Source organism: Diceros bicornis, chromosome 9 (assembly GCF_020826845.1).
Source record: "Diceros bicornis minor isolate mBicDic1 chromosome 9, mDicBic1.mat.cur, whole genome shotgun sequence".
Classification (NCBI taxonomy): domain Eukaryota; kingdom Metazoa; phylum Chordata; class Mammalia; order Perissodactyla; family Rhinocerotidae; genus Diceros; species Diceros bicornis.
Window position 1 is genome coordinate 17698856 of NC_080748.1, and position 22896 is coordinate 17721751.

Here is a 22896-nt window from a genome sequence, read left to right on the forward strand (position 1 = left end):
AAATATAAACTGAGAGAAAAGATAAAGGCATAGAAAATAGGAGACTTAACATGTGACTAATAAGAATTCTTGGAGGAGAAAAATAATGGGTAGAACAAGATGCCCTGAATCACTTTGTACTACTAAAATCTTAGAAATGTTGGATAAAATATAACAGAAATCCTTTCAGTTATACAGCTGGGTACGCAAAAGTAAGGGAAATGCTCATATACCAAAAATAAAAATCAAGCATAATAGAAGACATCATTCTTAAGAAATAAGATAGTATTAAAACAAACCATTCAGCTTAAAAAAAAATAATCAAAAGTAGCTTCTGGAAATGAAAAGGTAGTAACTAAAATTAACAACTCCATAGACATGTTAAACAGATTAGATACAACATAAGAAAGAATTGGTGAACTGGAAGATAGAAATGAAGTCATTACCTAGAATGCAGCACCAAGAGACAAAGATGGCAAAAGAGGTTAAGGATATGGTGAAAGAATGAAAGATTTCATAGAATAAAATACTTAGGAATAAACTCAACCAAGGAGGTGAAAGATCTGTACACTGAAAACTATAGGACATTGATGAAAAAAATTGAAGACGATGCAAATAAATGGAAAGATATTCTGTGCTCATGGATTAGAAGAATTGATACTGTTAAAGTGTCCATACTACCCAAAGCAATCTACAGATTCAGTGCAATCCCTATCAAGGTTCTAAAGGCATTTTTCACAGAAATAGAATAAACAATCCTAAAATTTATATGGAACCACAAAAGATCCTGAATAGCCAAAACAATCTTGAGAAGAACAAAGCTGGAGGCATCATACATCCTGATTTCAAACTATATTATAAAGCTATAGTAATCAAAATAGAATGATATTTGTGTAAAAACAGACTTAGATCAGTGGAACAGAATAGAAAGCCCAGAAATAAACCCACCCATATATGGTCAATAATTTATGAAAAAGGAGCCAAGAATATACAATGAGGAAAGAATAGTCTCTTCAATAAATGGTGTTGGGAAAACTGGACAACCACATGCATAAGAATGAAGCTGAACCTCTGTCTTATACCATGCAAAAAAATTAACTCAAAATGGATTAAAGATTTGAACTAAGACCTGAAAACATAGAGGATAAGCTCCGTGACATCAGTCTTGGCAATAATTTTTTGGATTTGACAGCCAAAGCAAAGGCATCGAAAGCAAAAATAAATAATTGAGACTACATCAAACTAAAAATTTGCTGCACAGCAAAGGAAACTGTCAACAAAATGAAAAAATAACCTACCAAAATGGGAGAAAATATTTGCAAATTATATCTCTGATAAGTATAAATATCTAAAATATATAAAGAATTCATATAATGCATTAGCAAAGCAAAAACAATCCAATTAAAAAATGAATAGAGGATCTGAATAGACGTTTTTCCAAAGAAGACATACAAATGACCAACAAGTACATGAAAAGATGCTCCACATCAGGGAAATGCAAGTGAAAAATACAATGAGATATCACTTCACACCTGTTAGAATGGCTGTTATCAAAAAGACAAGAAATGGTAAGTGTTGGTAAAGATTAGGAGGAAAGGGAATCCTTGTGCACTGTTGGTGTGAATGTAAATTGGTACAACCACTATGGGAAAGAGTATGAAACTTCCTCAGAAAATTAAAAATAAAACTACTACATGATCCAGCCATTCCACTTCTGGGTATATATTTGAAGGAAATGAAATCACTGTATTGAAGAGATGTCTGCACCCCCATGTTCGTTACACCATTATTTACAAATAGCCAAGACGTGGAAACAACCTATGTGTCCGTTGATGAATAAATGGATAAATATAATGTGGACATTTAGGTTATTCCCATGTCTTGGCTATTTGTAAATAATGCTGCAGTAAACATGAGGGTGCAGATCACTCTCTCTGTATGTACTGGAATATTATTCAGCCATAAAAAATAAGGAAATCCTACCATTTGCCACAACATGGATGGACCTTTAGGGCTTTATGCTAAGTGAAATAAGACAGAGAAGGACAAATACTCTATGATCTCACTTATATATATGGAATCTAAGAAAACTGAACTCATAGAAACAGAGAGCAGATTGGTGGTTGCATTAGGCTGGGGGTAGAGGATGGGGGAAATGAGTGAATGTGGTAAAAAGGTACAAGCTTCCAGTTATAAGATAAATAAGTTCTGGGGATGTAATGTACAGCATGGTGACTGTAGTAAACAATACTGTATTGTATATTTGAAAGTTGCTGAGAGTAGATCTTAAAAGTTCTCATCACAAGAAAAAAAATTTTGTGATTATGCGAGGTGATGGATGTTAACTAAACTTATCATGGTAATCATTTTTCAATATATACATATGTCAAATTACTATGTTGTACACCTTAAACTAATGCAATGTTATATGTCAATTATATCTCAATAAAACTGAGGGGGAAAAAACCTGATAGGCAATTGTAACAAATGTACCACTTTGGAGGGGGATGCTGATAGTAGGGGAAGGCTGTGTGTACATAGGACCAGGGCATATGTGAGAACTCTTTGTACTTTTTGCCCAGTTTTGCTGTGTATCTAAAACTGCTCTAAAAAATAAAGTCTGTTTAAAAGTGTTGGGGGCGCAGGGAGCTGATAGGCAAATAAGAAACCGAGAAAAATTTTTACCGGTATTGGTGAGGGGGCTATGAATGAGGGGGAGGGGACGTGAGTTGGGTGTGAAACCTCTCTGTATCTTTTTATGTCATCATTATTTTTTACCCAGGTAAAAGTACTACTTATTTTAGAAACTAAATGATAAAAGCTGGTAGACCAATATTTAAATAAACAAAAATCAACTTTAAGGCAAAAAAGTTAATGAGATTAAAGAGGTGCACCATGTAAGGAAAAAGGTACAATTCACTAGGAAGATAGAACAATTTCAAATTCATATACACTTAACAGCATAGATGAGATATGGAAAGCAAAATTGACTAAATTTGAAAGAGAAATCCAATAATTTAGAGATTTTTAATGTATTCTTCTTTTTAAAAGAGCAATCACAAATGAACAGTATAAATTTGAACAAAAAATCCATTGGCTTGATTAGCATATACATTCTTCCCAAGCACACACAACTGTAAAAATTGTTAAATAAGGCCATAAGATTGGCTCAATAAATTTAAATATTGTCATACAGATGACTTCTCACGTACAGTGCAATTAAACAAGAAATCAGTGATAAAAATCAAACTAAGAAAATGGAAATACACGTATTTTAAATAGTTCATTATAAGCAATCATTGCACAAATTATAAAATACTTAGAATCGAAAGATATGAAAAATTTGTATATTCATACTTATGAGAGTTGGCCTAAGTGGTATTGGAGGCAATTTATAGCCGTATTTATATTAAAAGAAGAAAGATGTTTTGCCTTTTTCCCTCTAGGTTCTCAATATTATGCTGAATATAAGAGTAGTTTAACATCAGGATATCTTTTATACGATCTACTTATTAACAAATTAAAGAATAGCTAAATAATTATAATAATGAATACAAAACTTTTGATAAAATTCAGTACCCATTTATCATAAAAATTCTTAGGAAACCACAAATAAAAAACTGTTTCTTTAATCTGATAACATATATGTACCCAAAACTTACCACAGTCCTATTTAGTAGTGAAATGTTGGAAGCATTCCCTTTCAATAACTAACAATTAACAAAAGCCTGTTTCTACCAGCTGTTCAACATCATATTGAATAATATGTTGACTTTATAGAACATTGCACCTAAAGACAGAAGAATTGTTTTCAAGTGCATTTGTAACATTCTTCAGAATATATTATGGGTTGGGCTGTAAAACATAAAACAAGTCTCAATAAATCTAAAGGAATTGAGATGAAACAAAATATGTTCTTTGACCACAACAGAATTAAATTATAAATCAACAACAGAAAGAGACTTGGGAAATTGTTAGATATTTGCAAAGTAAATAACACACTGCTGAGTAACCCCTGGGTCAAAAAAGAAATCACAAAGAAAAATAGAAAATAAGTTGATTTGAATAAAAGCAAAACCACAACATATAACAATTTATTGAATCCTCATGCATTGGTGATGGGAATGTAAAATGTTCCAACCATCTTCCAAAAGGATTTTCTAATTTCATAAAAAAATGTACCAATTTACCATACAATCTGGCATTTCCACTCATAGGCTTCTGCCCAAGAAAAATGATACCATGTGTTCATACCTAGACTTGTGCATGAATGTTCTTAATACCATTATTCATAATAGCCAAAAAAGGGAGACTATCCAAAATTTCATCAAGTTAGTGAATGAATAAACAAAATATTGTATGGCCATACAGTGGAATACTATTGCACAATTAAAAGGAAACAAACTACTGATGCATGCTATAATATTAATGAGCCCTAAAAACACTATGCTAAGTGAAAGAAGCCAGATGCAAAGGACTATGTATTGTATGATTTTATTTATATGAAGTGTCCAGAATGCATGTTAGTGGTTACATGGAATTAGCGATGGGAGTGGAGATTGACTATAAATGGGCACAAGGAACCTTTTTACGGTGATGAAAATATTCTATAACTGGATAGTGGTGATGAATGCATAACTCTGTAAGGTTTTTAAGAAATCACTGAATTGTACACTTACAAAGTGTGAATGGTATGGTATGTTGTTATATCTCAATAAAGCTTTAAAAGTTTGAAAAGTAAAATTTAATGCTTAGAAAATGTAGGATAATGATGTTATCACCTTGGATTAAGGAGGATTTCTAAAACAATAAATGAACAAGCATAAATCATCCAGGAAAAGTTGATAAATTTCATCATTAAGATAAAAAGTGCTTTAAAAGATACCATAAAAAACGGAAATGACAAGCCACAAAGTGAAAGATGGTATTTATAGTTTATCTGGAATATAATGGATTTGTATCCTTAAAAATCCTGCAAACTAATAAGGAAAAGAAAAACCATTAGGAACATGAAGAATATAAGCAATCAATTCACTGAAGAAGAAACCTGAATTGGCAATAAACATATGGAAAGATACTCAAGTTCAGTAGCAATCAAGAAAATAGAAATAAAAAAAATTACGTTTACTGTCCATTAGGATGATAAGCTTTAAAATTTTTGACAATATCAAGTGTTGGGAAGGATGTGCGTAAGAGAAACTTTGAAATCACTGGTGGATTTATATAATTGATGCAATCACATTGAAGAACAATTTGACAATTTTCAAAAAGATGAAGATGTTGATAACTCTATGACTAAGTAATTCTCGCCTTGAGAGAAGCTCTCATGTATGTGCACAAATATTCAATGCAGCATTGTTGGTAATAAAGAAGAGTTGGAAACAAAAGAACATCAATAGGATAACAGATAAATGAATTGAGATGTATTCATACAATTGAATATATTCACCTTTGAAAATGAATTATCAAGAGTTAACTTTCATAAACCTAATACGAAGCAATAAAGCAAGTTGCAGAAGCATACATAGTAATAGGTATGATTATTTTATTTAAATGATACCATTTATTTAAGTTTTAAAAATATGAGAAAACAAAATTACAAATAGTTTAGGAATAGGTACATACCTAATAAAAGTATAAATACATGTGGTAATGAGAAACATGAAATTCCTGGTATTGTTTACCCCAAAATATAGTGAAAAGGATGGGATCATGGACAGGTATCCAGAAGTGCTTATTTTAATACCTTATTTCTTAAGTTATTTGGTGGCTACGTGAGTATTTATTTAATAGTTTCCTCTCTTTTTTAAAAAATCAGGTTTTAAAAAAATAAATGGATGAGGAAAGGGTTAACAAAAAGAAAGCAGAACTTTGTTAGCATTATAAAAATCAGATGGGATCTGAAAGCACAAAACAGAATTAGTTGAAGTTAAAAATTCAAAACAGAATATAGAAAGACGTTATGTACTGATGAAAGGCACAGTTTAAGGAGATAATGGTCATAATCCTGAAAGCATCAAATATGGCAGTCAAACGTGTAAAGTGCACAACCCATTAGAGATGCTATAAGAACTTGATAAAATACAATTATAGTATAGACAAAATTTTTCCTTCAAAATGGGGCCAATTGAATAGATAATATATAAAGATATAGAGAAATTGAATATATAGTCATAAAACTTAATGGATATATGTTCAATCTTACGTCCTTTGAGAATATACTTTATGACTATAGGACAGTGACTAAAAATAAGTAAATAAATAAATAAATAATTCATGTCTGTGGCCATAAAATAAACAATGTAGCCAAAGTAGAGACTTTACTGGCCACCATTTTCTGACCATAATATAATAAAATTAGAAATCAAAAAAAGAAGCTGAGCAAGAAAATCTCAACTACTTAGAAATTAAGAAACATTCCCAAATATCCCTTAGTGAAGAAAAGGAAAATCAGAAATTACCTATGAAAATCAGAAATTATCTATGCAGGCATATAGCAAAAACTTACTCAGAAGTAAATACATACATTATTGAAGAATAAAGATTAAAATTAGAGGCATGTGTACTCATTACAAAATTAATTAAAGAACAGCAAAGTAAGCTAAGAAGTACAAATTAATAAAGATGAAGGCTAGCATCAAGAAAGTAGAAAATAAAACAAAAACTGCTGAAAGGATCACTAACTTCAAAGGTGATTTTCTTGAAGGAACCAATAAAATGTATAAAACTTTTTCATACCTCATTGAGATAAAATGGAGAGATTTGGAATGAAGAAGGTCTTTAGAATTATAGGATAGGTGATTATAATTATAAGAAAATATGTTACTTTATGGCACTATACAAGAGGTTCACTTCTAGTTCTTGGTAATAACATTATTTTGCTCCAAATAATTTTAAATACTTATTTTTTGAGTTCTCCATACATATTCATACTACTTCATCAAATAAAAGGTGGGAAGAGTAATATCAAGTCATTAATGAACAAGGTAAAAGTATAGGAAGACAGAACATATCCTGTTTTGCTTCACTAGTAATTGTTATCTGATATTTCAGAAGAACCATCCTATGATCCCTTAATTCATAGCTGTGTTTTGATACAGTTTCCCTGTAAACACTGATAGGTGCATGTATTACTAAGTTCCTATAGCTTATTCATTCTTAGCCTCAAAGTAAAAGGCTGAGGAAATGTAGATTAAAACCTCAAATAATCTTATAATTCTCCTGATAGACTGAAGGAGATTGAAAAGTATAATAGTGTCCACTAGTTGAATAACTAATGATTCTTAACTATAGAATAATGTGTAAGAGAGTAGCCTAAAATGTTCTTACTTTCAATTTATTAGAAAGGAAATTGAAATTGTAAATATATTTCCTGAAAACTGTGAAAAAATTTTAATAACTGCAGTAAATCAAGAGCTATTGCATGTACCTTAGTGGAAAAACTCAATTATATAAATGTAGAATCATAATAAGTCAATTAATAAAGAATGCAGTTTTGGTAAAAATTCCAAGGTTTATTTAAAAATTTTCAAAAACTTTTGTAAAGCTAACTGAGATGAACAAATGAGTAAAAATGTCAATGAAAGATTAAAAAATAAGAATAATGAGTGTGTATTGTGATGTCTAATAGACTTTATACAAAGGAGTGAGCTAAAAAAAAAAAAAGTAAATAGAAACCTTAGGAACACGTGCTAATGTATGTATGCTTAGATATTAGGAACATTATTAAAATGTGAGTTATATAATAATCAGCAATGGAAAATTGTTTAATTTCTGAATTGGAGTGAGAGAAGGAGAGAAGAGTCTTAGTCCAAACCATGTCTTCCCTCTCCCTCTTCACCCTTTATCCCAAAAAGCAAGACAAAAATAATATCAGAGAATAAACATTTGCAATTGTGAACTTCCAGGTCAAGTTGATAAAGAGAGATGAAAGAATTTCCTTTATCCAAACCTAATGAAATAAATATTAAATAGTAAAATAGAGACCTTTTCCCTCTAAAATAGAAAAAATTAGATGCAACCAAATAAAGAAAGCATCTCGTAAAGCAACACTCTCAAAATATTGACAGCTAAAGAAACAACCAGAAGATTCTGGAGTGACTTCATGTATGTCATTAACCCCGTCCTGTTCTAGATTTCTCCCACATTGGAATGACAAGAACTTATTCAGTATCTCTATTTTCTTTCTCTTCTGACTTTGGGTAGGTAGATATAATTGCTGGGAGAGGATGGAGAATCAAGAACTAAGGCTGGCATTCTGTGATGAAAGTGAAAGTTCTAGGTCTTGTTGTATTAAATTGGGGGATCAATCCAAAGCCTGAGACAATTTCTCTATGAGAATGAGATATATTCCCTTAAGTAGACTGAACTATAGTAGAGAATATTTTTAAAAATTGTTTCCGAAGATAGAACAGTACTTACTGGTCATCTAATAAAGTGTGTACATAGCCTCAACTGTCCTCTTTCTGTCCCAATTAAAGCCTTTAGGCCTCAGAGAAAAATGGATAGAACATGAAATGCTCAGCCCTGAAAATGTATCTCAGATGACAAAGTAGGCAAATTTCAATGTGAGTAAAGACAGGTGAGCAGGTACCAAAATTTTATGAGAACGAAGAATAAATATAACAAAATACATAAACATAGGCAAGATGAAAAACGATGGCAAAGAAATCACGCTAATGTGATAATGCCAAAGGAGAGAGAAAAGAATTGAGTAAAGGACAGAAGAATTTAGTCCAGAAGAATACATATATTGAGGAAAAGAAGGTAATTTTCTATAATGTTTTGAGTTATACAATTAATTGCAAGAATGTAAATTCAATAAGCTCTGAAGACAAGATAAAGAACAGAATGAGACGAAAAGGAACTTGAAGAGTTAAGGAAACAGATTGATGACCCAAATTATGTAATGATTTTAGGAAATGTGATTAATATAGAGAAAATGAGATACAGAGGACAAAGTATCTTACCTAAAAAAAACTGGTGTCTCTAGACAGGAAAACCAAACAAATGAAACAGAAAGTGCTTCCATGAAACAAAGAAAGAGCTAATCTGTGTCTAGAAAAAGCACACGTTCTAGGACAGTTTGACATGGAATGATCAATACTGAGACATACATTATGGCAATTGAAGTTTAGTGATAAAAAGAATTCCTAAACTAATCTAGGCAAAAAAGAAAGTTACCTTCAACTGGTTAAACATTTGGCTAGCCTCAGACTTCTCCACAGTTAAATTCAATGTGAAAAGAAATAAAGCAAAGCCTGCAAGTTCTGAGAGAAGATGTGACCCGAGAATGTTATACTCTGCCAGATTGTTAAGTATATAGGCATCAAATCAAAATTAAGAAGACAGATTTCTTGATCTCCTCTTGAATGGCATCCATTCCATTGAGAGAAAAGTCAAAAGAAAGAAACCAGAAATGGTGAAAACAAGGTCAAGGGACTGAATTCATTTAAAATAGATCAAGACCTAATAACTAATACATAACAACAGTGTTAAGATGAACATAATCTAAGTGTTTGAAACCTTGATGATATTAAGATAGCAATGTAGATCACAAAAGTTGAGAGGTGATGTGAAGTATGAGTGTGCTAATTATCTGCCTTTAATGTAAAGGAATGAATTAATGCTTTCCAAAACTGAAATGTTTACTTAGAATATATATTGCTTCAGTCTTTTATTCATAATTTCTTTTTTAAATTTCATAGAGACTTTTTCAAAAAGAAATAATATCTCTTGGGGTGAAGAAAGTCACCTGAATCTCATAAGACTTTTTGTTTTTGTTTCATGTCCATTTCTTTCCTTTCTGTTAAATGAGTAAAATTATATATGATACTTTTTATTTAAAATAGCATTTAGTATAATCTCATTTGTATGAGTTTCTCCTATCCTTCCTTCCTCATTTTCTTTCCCTTGCCTTCCCCTTTCTCTCCTTCTCTTCTTTTCCATGAAAAGATTTTTAATATTTATTATTGTTTATTACGTTACTTCTGAGTGGTAGAATTTTAAAACTTTCTACTTTGTATTTTCCTACCCTCCTTGCATTTCTATGCAAGGAGTATCATTTAACAAAAACAAATTAAATAATTGTTAAATGGGTATCATTTAACAAAGCAAATTAAATAATTGTTATTAAAAGTGAGTTAGAATAAAAATTATTTAAATTGTTATAGGAGAAAGAATAAGGAATATTAGCCAATCACTAGATGAAGATGATCTTTCCAACATTAACCCCAAGTGAAGAAATGACAAGGTTAAAGATTGATAGATTTTATTCAAGAAAATTAAAAACCTATTCTGTGTCTCAAAAACCCCCGAAATTCAAAAAGTGGAAAATATTTGTCAATTACTTGATAAAGGGATAATTTTCTTAATATTATTAGAGTTCTTATAGTCAGTAAGAAAAATATGACCACACAGAGAATAAATGGTCAGAGGATGGTATCAGGCAGTTCTCGGTGAATATAAATGGTCAAAGACTTAGGAAAATTTATCAGCATTTCTTGCAAATGAAAATAAGGTCTAATTTTTGCATATCAAATTGACTATTTTTATGATTATTATAATACATAGGATTGGTGAAAACTGCTGGTAAAATGCATTTATACCTTAAAGGTGGAAGTATGAGTGTACATATTTTTGGAGGTCATAAACTGCAAAATCTCATAAAATGAAATTAAATATAAAAGCTTTTAACCCCATAATTTCAGTTACAAGAATTTATTCTAAGGAAATAATCGTGGATATGCCCAAAGATTTATCGAAAAGGATAAAGTTTTTTTATCATAAAAAAATTGGAAATAACATAAATGGCCAACAGTAGTGAATGAATAAATTATGCTACATTCTTATTATCATTTATATTTAATGACAGTGAAAATTCAAAATACAATATATTGTTTATTTATAGGAAACAAGATACAAATTACCTTATATAGAATTATTTCCATTGTATTGATAGCATCTATAGCTATCATATGTATTTACGCACGTTGTAATTAATCTGGAAGAACATAAGTGATATGATTATCTCTGGGTTATGAAATTATTGGTTTTCTTTTTTCTTTTTCTTATTTCAACATATTCTCTGAATTTGTTAGAAAAAGCATTTCTTTGACCATCTTCCCAAAAAGACTTGTCTGTTTTGTGAAGAAGGAAATTGGAGTGTGTTTTCAATGGAATGTTTAGTAAACTAATAAATGTGTAATTTGTATGAGATTAAAAGGTTACTCTTTTTAAAAAATAGATTGCACTCTTAATCCAAGTGGGCAGAAATCCTGTAAAATTCGAAAGGTAAAGCAAACAAGCACTAAAGCCTGAAATCAATTTAGGTCTTAAAGTTAAGCAGCTTCAAGATATTAGTTTCCCCAATGTATGCCCTATGAACTGAACTGAATGCATAGAACTGGGTCTTTCATTAGAGGTCCTGTGGGAAACAAAATGCTGTCATGTACAGGGTCAGCACACCCACTCTGCCTGAGATGGTGGATGACATTTTTGGCTATCTCTTGACTGCTATGCAGCAAAATTTATTGGTAAGCGTTGTTTTAAATCAAACTGCAGGAGAAAGCTGACTCATCTCTTCCCTGGTATATGCACAATATTCTTCAAGCCCCCTGCAAAAGCTAGAATTAAGCTGCTCTATAAACATTTATATTGGAGGAGATATTCAGGAGGGCATGCATTTCTTTAGTAGCTGAAATTGTAGTGGCACAGTTAAGAGATTACTCTAAATTCCAGAGAGCCTAATATAGATAACTTTTACTAGCTCCGTGTATCAGAGAGAGATATCAAGGGATATGCGTTGGCATTTGTTCTTTCCTGATTGGGACAAATGAAAGCTTCAGTCTTCCTTTCTTTGGGTGCGGTTTGAGTTGGAAGAGACTAAAGCCTTCTCCTCCATAATGCCATCATATCCATTAGTTGTGTGTTCTTTTTTTTTTTTTTTTTAATGACCATTTGACCTTTTCCAATTTTATTTAAGAGTCTTGCAAACACAGGCACAAGACAAATGCCTTAGCTTCCTCTTGGATTTAGGTAATTTTGCTGTTTCCCTCCCTGGACTGAGGAGGATTGGGTGAGGGAAAACAGTTGTCCTGTGTCTTTTGTTGTGCAGTGTGTTGGAGGCTGATGTTAGAAGAGAGGATTTCCAGGTGAGTGGTACCCAGATAAATGGTTCATTATTTGATTTCTGTATTAATTAAGGTAACAATAGCTGCTATAACAGACCAACAATAAAATTTTAGTTACTTATCAAACTAGTAGTTTCTTGCTTATTCACTTAAAATCCAATAGGTGTTCCTCAGTAGGCAATTTTCTTGCAAGCTGTGATTTAGAGACCCATGCTACTTCTTCCACCTTGTGCTTCCCCGTCTTCATGGTTGGACTCCTGTGTTGCTGCCTTGGGGAAGGAGCATGGAAGATGTGCATGGGTGCTTTTCCTATGGGCCAGACCTGAAAATGGTCCACAACTTTTGTGCTCACATTGCGTTGGCTAGAGCTCAGCTAAATGGCCACACCTAGCTGTAAGAGAGGCTGCAATTATAGTATAGCTGTGGGCTCAGGAAGAAAGGAACAAGAGTTTGGTGATTACCTGGTCAGCTTATGTCATAGTTGCCAAATCCAAACAGGGTAAATCAATAGAAAATCCAATCCAAACAATAGAAAATCAAGGTAAGAAATGAAATACTAAGAGTTGGGAGCCAAGAAGATCCAGACATTGAATTCTAAGAAAGTGACATGAATGAGAGGCATGTAGTAATTCCCTGAAATAGAGCTAAGTGTTCCAGGAGGCCTTTAATAGAGTCTTCTATCCTAATTATGGATTTGGTCGGGGAACAGTTAAATGAGCCACAAATACAAGCAATAATGAGTCCCCTTTACTTCTGTTGAATTATTTTGCTGTGTAATCCCAATATCAAGCTAGAGTATTCACTTTTAACCATAATTTTAAATTCTTGATAGTGAAATTTTTCATAGACTATTTTATAGACTTTGAATTTGGACAGAAAAGATTTAAAAATTCTATAGTCTCTTAAATAGTTATTAGAAATTTGAAAATAATAGCTGTCAACATTTATACAATATTTTATAATTGGTGTATTTCACATCTTAGTTTGCACAAATATTTTATTTGAGAAGTGTTTAAATAGTAGTGTTGGTACTTTAGAAGATAGCTGTGCTATAAATTGTCTCTTTTTGTAGATGAAAGTTAGTAAAAATAATTACTTATATGATACTGTATCTGCTTATAGATTGTACTTTCTTATCCCAAAGTCATGTGATTAGAAAATCCAATGTGTTTCATAGTATTTTGCTTTTTTTCCCCCTTTTCCTCCAGGAGAAAAGTTGAAATTATGCATACCCACAGTCTTTTCACTCTTCTTGGAGAAAGGCTGATGTTACATACAAACACTGTGACTGTCACCACATACAACACACTTTATGAGGTAAAAATTAAAAAATATGTGATGACAATTTTAAATGTATGCAGTGGAATCCCTCTGTGTGATTGAGATAGTAGTGGTCATTTAATCTAAAAAGCCAATAATCATTAAAAAAAAAAAACACATACTTATATTTTAAAATTTTATTTTAAAACATATCCGTGTACATTTATTTGCCAGTCTTTTTATGTTCAGGGGCTTTTCTGTGAGTATGGATTGGCTGATTGGTTTTGCACAGAGTTTTTCTCACATAAACTACACCCATTACGTATTATATATGAGTTCTCTCCCTCTCCCTTCCTCTGTCTCTCTTTCTGTCTTTAATATGTAGCAACTACCAACATTAACCTAGAGTTGACATTGGGATAAAATATAGGTAAGAATTATTTGTAAAAATGATATCTGGAAAAGCTTTAGGTCTCATCATTTCAATTCAGAAATCCCTTTCTCATCATTTCTAACAGATGGCCATATAGCTTGGATTCAGTATTTTCTGTGAAATGTATGCACTACCTCCCAAAGTAGCTGTTTTTGCTTTTAAATACCAGTAAAATTTTAGTGGTATTCCCTTGTGTTGACCTTAATTCTACTTTCCTACAACTGATCTTCAGTGGTCCTACTTCTTTTCTCTAGTGCAAGGATTAGCAAACTACTGATACCCGTTTTTATATGGCCACGAGCTAAGGATAGTTTTTATATTTTCAATGGTTGAAAATAATTAAAAGAAAAATAATGTATGATGTGTAAAAATTATATGAAATTCAAATTTCAGTGTCCAGAAATAGTTTTGTTGGAACACAGCCACACTCATTCCTTTACATACTGCCTATGGCTGCTTTTGTGATATAGCAGCAGAGTCAAGTAGTGGCAACAGAATATGTTTGTCATGCTCTCATCACTTTGCACTGCTGTTCAGTGCGCACTGCAGATCACAGCAGTGCAATAACTCGACAGTGTTTCACATACCACATATATTGCCGAACCTAACATTTTTTTTAATACCAGTGCGTATTCATCTTGTCAAAACAAGAAGAGAATAGTGGATTTCACATCTCACATTTTAACATACAGCAGAATGTGGATTATTTTTTTATAGATTTAGATAGCAAAGCATTGTGTCTGTTATACAAGAACACTATAGTTGTGCTAAAATAATATATATTGGCATTACTAGATTAAACACTCATAATAATACTCATAACTCAGAAAAACAATGGTTAGAGAATATAAAACAGAATATCTCATCACTGCAGATTTCTTCACAAAAATTAAAAAATGAAGTGAGAGACATTGAGGAGAGCAGATGCTGAGATTCTGAATGGAATTGTATTACAATTTGAAATCAATATGGGACAAATTCAAACTCCTCTAATACAACATTTTTTTCATCTAAGCCACAGGCGAGATATAGCTCAATTCTAGTTTTTGCATGGTCTGCAAGCAGAGGATAGTTTTTATGTTTTTAAATGATGGAAGAAAAAAAAGAATAATATTTTGTGACATACGAAATTTTATGAAATTCAAATTTCAGTGTCTGTAAACAAAGTTTTATTGAAACATAGCCATACTTATTAATTTAAGTATAGTCTATGAGTGACTTTATATTCCAGTGACGGAGTGGTTGTGAGAGAGAGACCATATGACCCACAAATCCTAAAATAATATTTACTATTTATCCTTTGTGTAAAAACTTTGTTACCAAGTTAAAATTCTCTCTCTACTGTGGCACAGAGAGATGTACATGCCCTCTTGTTTTTATTAAAAATTACATTTTAATCTGATATCAGAATTAATATATATTCATTATTGATTTGGAAAATATAGAAAAGCACCAAAATAAGATTTACCTACTGTCTTCATTAATACTTAAGTTAAAAGTATATATAAAATCTTTTCTCAACTCACAAGTGCACACAGACACACATAAACACACACCTCTTATGAAATATCATCTTACACATAGTTTTGTGTCCTGCTTTTTCCACATAGTAATATACTTTTTAAAATTAGTTTTGTAATATTTTTATTATAAAGTGTTCATCTTAGTTGGAAAGGCCAAACTTTTCTGGTAAAGAGCCAGATAATAAATATTTTAGGCTTTGTGGGTATCTTAATCCATTGGGGATACTGTAATAGAATACCATAGACTGGGTGGCTTATAAACAGAAATTTATATCTCACAGTTCTGGAGGCTGGAGAGTTGAAGATCATGGCATTGACAGATTTGGTACCTGGTGGGAACTTGCTTTGTGATTCATAAACCGTCTTTTTCCTGTGTTCTCACATGACAGAAAGGGCAAGGGAGCTCTCTGGGGTGTCTTTTATAAGGGCAATAGTCCCGTTCATGAGGGCTCTGCAGCCCTAATCATTTCCCAAAGGCCCCATCTCTCAATACCATCACATGAGGGTATCAAAATATGAATTTTGGAGGGGACACAAACATTTAGTCTATAGCAGCAGGCCATACCGTATCTGTTGCTACTACTCAACTCTGCAGTTGTAACTCAGAAGCAGCCATAGGCCATATGAACCAAATGGGTGTGGCTACCCAATAAAACTATTTACACAAACAGATGGTAGGCTGGATTTGGCTTACAGGGCACAATTTTTTAACCTGCAGTCTGTAACATTACTTTTAGCTGTAACCTTTCATCTTTTTTTTTTTGTTTTATATTATTAGTAAATTTAAGAGTTGCTGCCCTTTAGAGAAATGAAGAAAACTCTTTTGGCTACATTGTTTTTTTTTTTCATTTCTAAGCTTAATATTCCAACTTTGTGTCAGTCATTCCTCAAACTACATGATTTGTAAACTCTATCCTCCAGAGCACTGCTTTTTTGAATTATAGTAGTTTTTTAGTGTTGCTTCAATATTTTGCCTACAGAACTGGATAAGCACTAGTAGAAAGACGTACCCTATGCAGAGCATCTTGATTCTGATATTATATTTCCCTATAAGAGTAACTACCTTTTTTGGGTACTTCTGTGGCAGTTACCTTGGTAAGTACACTACATATATTATCCCAGATCCTTAATAACATCTCTATGAAACTGGTATTTTTATTGCCTTTTGAAACAGGCAAACTGAGGTTAACACAGGTTAAATTAACACAGGTTAAATAATTTGCTCTATGTCATACCGCTAATAAATGGTCATGAAGTAGGCAGATTCCGTAGTATATGTGCATAAGGCAAAAAATGTCAGACTCTTCCTTCAGTTCGCAGCATTCAAGTCCTCCTATGAATCAAAACCTTTGCTACAATATCAGATTAGGATTCTGAATGCCAGTGTCTAATATTGATTAGCTTGTGTTTGTTTCTTGGTTTTCTTACCCACTAATTAGTCTGGTCAATGATGCCCATGTAGGTTTTTTAATCATTTTCTTGCCTACATGAATTTCTGACCCTCTGCTTGTTTTGACCTGTTGGTGTCAATAGAGTAGAAAGTCTTTGTAGTCAAGGAAACCTTAATATAAGTATAGCATAACAATATAATATGTTGAATTTGAAAAATCATTGTGTGCTCCTAACCTTAAAGTAAGATGTCCTCTGTATGTATACACACATATGTATTTCTATTAGTCTGCCTGAAAAATGGCATAGCAGCATTTTTACCTACCATCTCTCTTCATAGGCACTCTCTTAGTATGTAGATCTTGGTCTCTGATTCCATGTCTTAGATGGAGAAAGTCAGGATAAATTTGGATCTTCTGATGTTGGATGTTGGATGTTGCAGAAGTTCTGAAATGATGAGGGAACTAAGTTACAGGGTTTCTGTCTGACCAATTTTCCAATAATATATGCATTTAAAGTAGAATGATAATCAAGGTTAATTGGAATGAAGGGCTCTGAGTTAATTATGATACTCTAAAAAGAAAATTTAATATAAGTGTACAAAAAGTCAAAAGAGAAAGATGGTAATGATATGATTGGTTAGAAATGTGGATCCCACAAAAAAGTAGAAAGGATCTTCAACATAAGCTTTAATGCTACTAACAAACCCAATTGTAGTACCAGACTGACAGGATGGTGGATGACTAATCCTGGATTACCAAAGTTTAAAGATTACATCATTTTTGAGAGTGGCATCTGGTTGCAAAAAATTAAAACTCATATGATAGGTTTGAACTTGAGTTCTCGTTGATATAGTAAGTGATTTCTAACTAAAAAGAGAAAACTCAGCCTCAAAACCTGCAGCTTGGGTTTGATTCACCTTGTGAACATCACCTGCCTGTACCACTTGCAAGAATCGTTTGCTTAATAATCTATGGTTTGAAGGCTCCTTTTATCTTCCTTTTCTTGTTTGGTTTGGAGAAACTACCTTTACTCCAAGCAATGCATCAAAATAAATATGACTACAACTGTAGGAAGATATAAAATCAAGTACAGAAATAATAGAGAACAGTGTCAAACCTATGGTGTTGATAATGATATTTTAGAATACGTGGTTTTTGCAAAGTGTGTGGAAGTCCAGTTAGGATAAGGGCTATGTCACTGGGATCATTAAAATTCTAAATCTGATAAGATGCCTATAATAGAATAAATAATAAATATTAAAGGACAAAGTAAGTTAGACTTTCGCAGGATATGTCAGACAACATTGTGTAAGTTATGAAGAGGTAGAAATCTATCTTAATTATTCTGAAAACTAAAAACTTATTAAGAAAAAGTCCCTGTCTTTTAGTTTTCTGAGTTGAATTTGTTCTTGTAGCTTATATACTAGAGGTGAGTTGGCTTTAATGGACTCCTCTTTGAAATGACTCAACGCTATTTTTTTATACAAATATTTTTTGAGAATTGCAAATTAGCAAAATTTGAATCTTACATTTCATTTACTTTACTTTTGTTTTGTTACTCCATCTCTAAATTATGGATGGTTATATTTTCTTTTCTTAATGATTTGTGGTACTCTCTAATACACTTAAGAATTATTTGTTAGATTTTAGAATGTGTCTTCTAAAGACAAAACAAATGGATTTTTCTGTTTAATGTATTTGTAGATCTTATCAACACTGTCTGATTAATTACTTTATTAAATATTGTTATATTTCATTTTATAGGTTTGGGTTTACTATGTCTCTTTACTATTCCTATAATTCAGTTAAACACTTAGTATAGACAGACGCAGCCAGATGTGGGATCTTGTCATCTGAAGAGCTCAGTTTCTTATAGAAATAATAAACTGATTTTTTTTTAAATTATTTTTTTAGTTACTTTATCTTTTTCTATAAGGTTATAACAGTTTCTGAGCACAAATTTTTTCAAGGTGGTAGTCAACTTTAAAACTTTTAAGTACCTCATAATAAAACCCTTTTCTCAAAATTATAGAGTGTCAGAGGTGGACAGTATGTTAAATATCATCTTATTCAAACATTCTTTTACAGATAAAGAAACTGAGTCAAAAAAGTAATATAGCTTGACCAAACTGTAAAGATATAAAAATTCTCTGACTCTCAGATACCTACAGTGGCAGTGAAATGTAACAGTGGGGTCAATAGTTTGCCATTTTAAGAAGTGAACTAGGACTCCTACTGTCTCGAAAGTTGAGTCTACTAATTCAAAATGATTTATACGTGATGAGATCAGGGAGTAAGTAGGTCAGAGAAGAAGCTCCAGTAGCTCCTCCTTAAGCCTAAAGTCCTTTTGTGACCCATGAATTGAGAAATAATTCCATTTCTAAAATAAAATTTAAATGTATAATGCTGGGCTCAGATCTATGTCTATAAATAGCATATTTATCAAGTTATCTCCAAATTCATTGTTGTTTCCCAGCCCTGTCCAATATGATAGCCACTAGTCACATATGGCTATTGAACACTTAAAATGTGGCTAGTGCTATGTGTTAAATACACATGGGATTTGTTTGTCTATATCTGGCTCTGAAACCTTTGTACTATTTTGTTTTGATGGATGCAGGGGTTCCTATGCATATCTCTAACCAAGTCCAGTCAAACCTTCATGGCCCATCTTGAGTCCTATCTTTCATTAAAATGTTTATATCTACATTCATCTCACCTTATTTATATCTCATTATTTCCATCCCCCCTTTTAAAACTCACATAGGTTCTTTAATGGCAATCTACCATGTTTTATTACTTAACAAGGGCATAGATTTATGCCTGTCTCCAGAATATTAAGTAATTGATTCTAGAAATATAGTTCCATCTAGTAACTGTGTTTCTCATTCCAAACGTGTAGTGGAGTGTGGGTACAAAACTGGTTCTTAATAAATACGTGCAGAATCGAGTTGCTAAATATATATTTTTGTAATTTAAAAAGACTCTTGTATTTGGATATGTTGTAGTGTCAAAGCACTTTCACATGTAGGTCCTTATTTGATCTTCCTAGGAGCTTTATTAGATAGGCAAGGCAATTATTACCCTCATTGTTAGATGATCAGATAGAGCCTTAAAATGGACAACAATACAAACCTGGAGAGTCTTTGAGATGAATTTTGTTTTCTGTGCAATGAGATTTCTTCTTTTTGAGGCAAAAGTTTTGACTATTCCCTAACATGGAAGAGTATGGCCCAGTCTTTTCCAAGCTTGTCTGCAGTTAGTTTGAATCTCTTCACTTGTAACCAGAATGCTTGGTTGGGGTCTTGTCCACTGGGCTGTAGGCCCACACCAGGGCGTTTTGGGCGGATGGGTGTGAAAACTCCTTGAACAACCGCTGGTTGTTTTTTGGTATATAGTTTTTGCAGAAATTTTTATCCCATAGTTAGCTCCATCTGATTAGGAGTACATTGTCTGGAGTGCATTGTCTGTTCAGAAAATTCTGAGTCACTGTTTAGTCTTAACAACAAAGTGTTTGGTTTTAACAAAAGCATGGGAGTGAAGAGAAGAGGGGTACTAATGCCCTATATTTATCATTTTGTAGGTTAGTTTTTATTTCAAGTCAATACCTTTTGATATACATTCCTAATATACCTAAGTAAATTTCCTGTCTTTTTCTTCTTTTTTAAAAAAAAAAATCTGAGTAGAAAGGTAAGAAAATGCCACTGCTGGCGGTCATGGTCTTTTTCTAATCACAAGGGACCATCCCTGTCTGTTGATTAATTTACTTTCTCCATCCCCAACTTTTATAGTATAGCTCTGTACAACTAGGTGCTCAACTAATCAACTAATGTTTATAGTTTCCCCACAGTTTTTGTACCTTACTTTAGGTTGAACTGTTTTAAAAGGTTCATTCAGAACTTAGCTTGTTAAGCTAAACAGTAAATTAAATCACTAATATATTAAGTCTAGTCTAATTAGATTTTTCGTATGTGCAAGAATAGAGTTAAACTAAACTAGGCTAAAGCCTAAAATACAGTGAACAGTCACATATCCATTATTTGTATATAATTCAGTTATCCATTCATAAATTTAACAAATATTGAGTACTAGTAGTATACTCAGACACTGTACTAATCGCTAGGAATGTAACAGTGAAAGGATGTATAAGAATCCTGCACTCGTAGAGATTGTGTTTTAGTGGAAAAATTAGTACATGTTTTAGAATTCTCTTTCCCTTATTTGGTCAACTTTTGTCATTTTTTGTTACTTGAAAGAAGTTTTTAAAAAAGTCATTAGTAAATGACAATGAACTACATTTTTTATAAAGGTTTTTTCCTTATCACATTTTATTTTGAAGTTGGAACCCAGGCTCAGACATTGTTTTCTTATTTATTTTCTGTTTTTTTTTAATTAATGATGACATAAAAAGTCAATTGTTTACAATTCACAACATAAGTATATTAAGAATGTACAGCGAAAAGGTATTTCAAACAGAATAAATTCTTGGGTTTCCTAATTAATCTTTCCTTCTGCAGATATTGGTCCTGGTTTTGTCTTTATCCATAATAAACAAAATTTGAAAACTACAGAGTTAAAAAAGTTTAAAGTATGTGGAATTCACTAGAAGACCCTTTAGAAGAGATGTTTCTTTTGATTTGAACAGAATTGACATTTTTTGAAGATTTTTTGTATATCTGTATTTTACAGTTATGATTTATTTTCTAAATGAAATTCAAATTCTTCATCTTTCAGATCTTGACAGAGCAAGTATGTACTCAGGTTGTACACAAACCACATCCAGAGCCAGATTCTACAGTGAAAATTCAGAATCCAAGTGAGCAAACATCAATTCTTTATTGTAATGTGGTAGTAACATGGTAACATGTGGGACTAAATCAAAACTTTTCCTAACCACCTAAGTCACTATGGTGTTTGCATAGTTCATGACACTTATAACTTATCTCCTGTAGTGTTAATAACATTTAGTTGAAAATCAGTAAATACTTTTTGAGTGGAAGTTATGGTGCAGTTATAAATGTTTACTATATCTTTTTGTTTGTTTATAGTGATTCTTAAGGTGGTGGCAACTTTGTTAAAAAACTCTACACCAAGTGCAGAACTGATGGAAGTTCGTCGTCTATTTTTATCTGACATGATAAAACTTTTCAGTAACAGCCGTGAAAATAGAAGGTAAGCGATTTGAATACTATAACAAAACTTTATGCCATAATTAATCTTATTTTCTCTCCTTTATTTTCAATCTCTTTTGAAGAAAAAATTTTCAGATCTTTCCCTTATTGCTAAATACTTTTAATCTTTAGAAAAGGCGTTTTATGGGTCTTTGATATAATCTGCATTCGTTATACTTCTCTTTATTTTTACTTAATTATATAGATATTGTATTTTACTTGTATATATGAATATACACATTCACAAACCCTTATTTAAAATGCACTGTTCCTGGGCCGGCCCGGTGGCTTAGCGGTTAAGTGCGCGCGCTCCACTACTGGCGGCCTAGGTTCGGATCCCGGGCGTGCTCGGACACACCGCTTCTCCGGCCATGCTGAGGCCACGTCCCACATACAGCAACTAGAAGGATGTGCAACTATGACATATAACTATCTACTGGGGCTTTGGGGGGGAAAAAAATGGAGGAGGATTGGCAATAGATGTTAGCTCAGAGCTGGTCTTCCTCAGCAAAAAGAGGAGGATTAGCATGGATGTTAACTCAGGGCTGATCTTCCTCACAAAAATAAATAAATAAAATGCACTGTTCCTTTTGGTGATACCTATCTATCACCAACAGTACTTTAAATTGCAGTTGTGTTGGATTTTCTCATATTTGTCTATGCTTTACCCAAGTTTGTCTGATAACTGATTGTTGTCATGCATTTTTAAGCTGGTTAGTTAGGACATGGGGTACAGTCTGAGGCCACGGTTGCTGCCTGAGTCTTTAATTTAACAAATATTGATTGGTGTGTATAAAACATTGTGCTGCACAGGTTGTCTTAATATACAGTCTTAGTACAATTTAGTGGGAATGATAATAATAAAGCAGTGACTAATTTGTAATGTGTTGAGTGCATTGTCAGTGCTACATGTGATGAAGGAGTAGAGAAACAATAACGAAATCTGACTGGGAGAGTTAGGAAAGCAATTTTTAAATGATAATTTGGATTTTTCCTGTTAGAAAAATG

General features: G+C 32.3%; 1 protein-coding gene across 6 annotated transcripts in view; it reads left to right on the plus strand.

The window, feature by feature from the left end:
• Nucleotides 1-22896, plus strand: part of NBEA (neurobeachin) — a 696720-nt gene that overhangs the window by 195706 nt on the left and 478118 nt on the right. For all 6 annotated transcript variants that reach the window (XM_058547999.1, XM_058548001.1, XM_058548000.1 and 3 more), the window contains 3 exons: nt 13319-13427; nt 21452-21533; nt 21766-21889. In XM_058547999.1, the coding sequence (XP_058403982.1) occupies nt 13319-13427; nt 21452-21533; nt 21766-21889 (315 nt within the window). The remainder of the gene's footprint in view (nt 1-13318; nt 13428-21451; nt 21534-21765; nt 21890-22896) is intronic.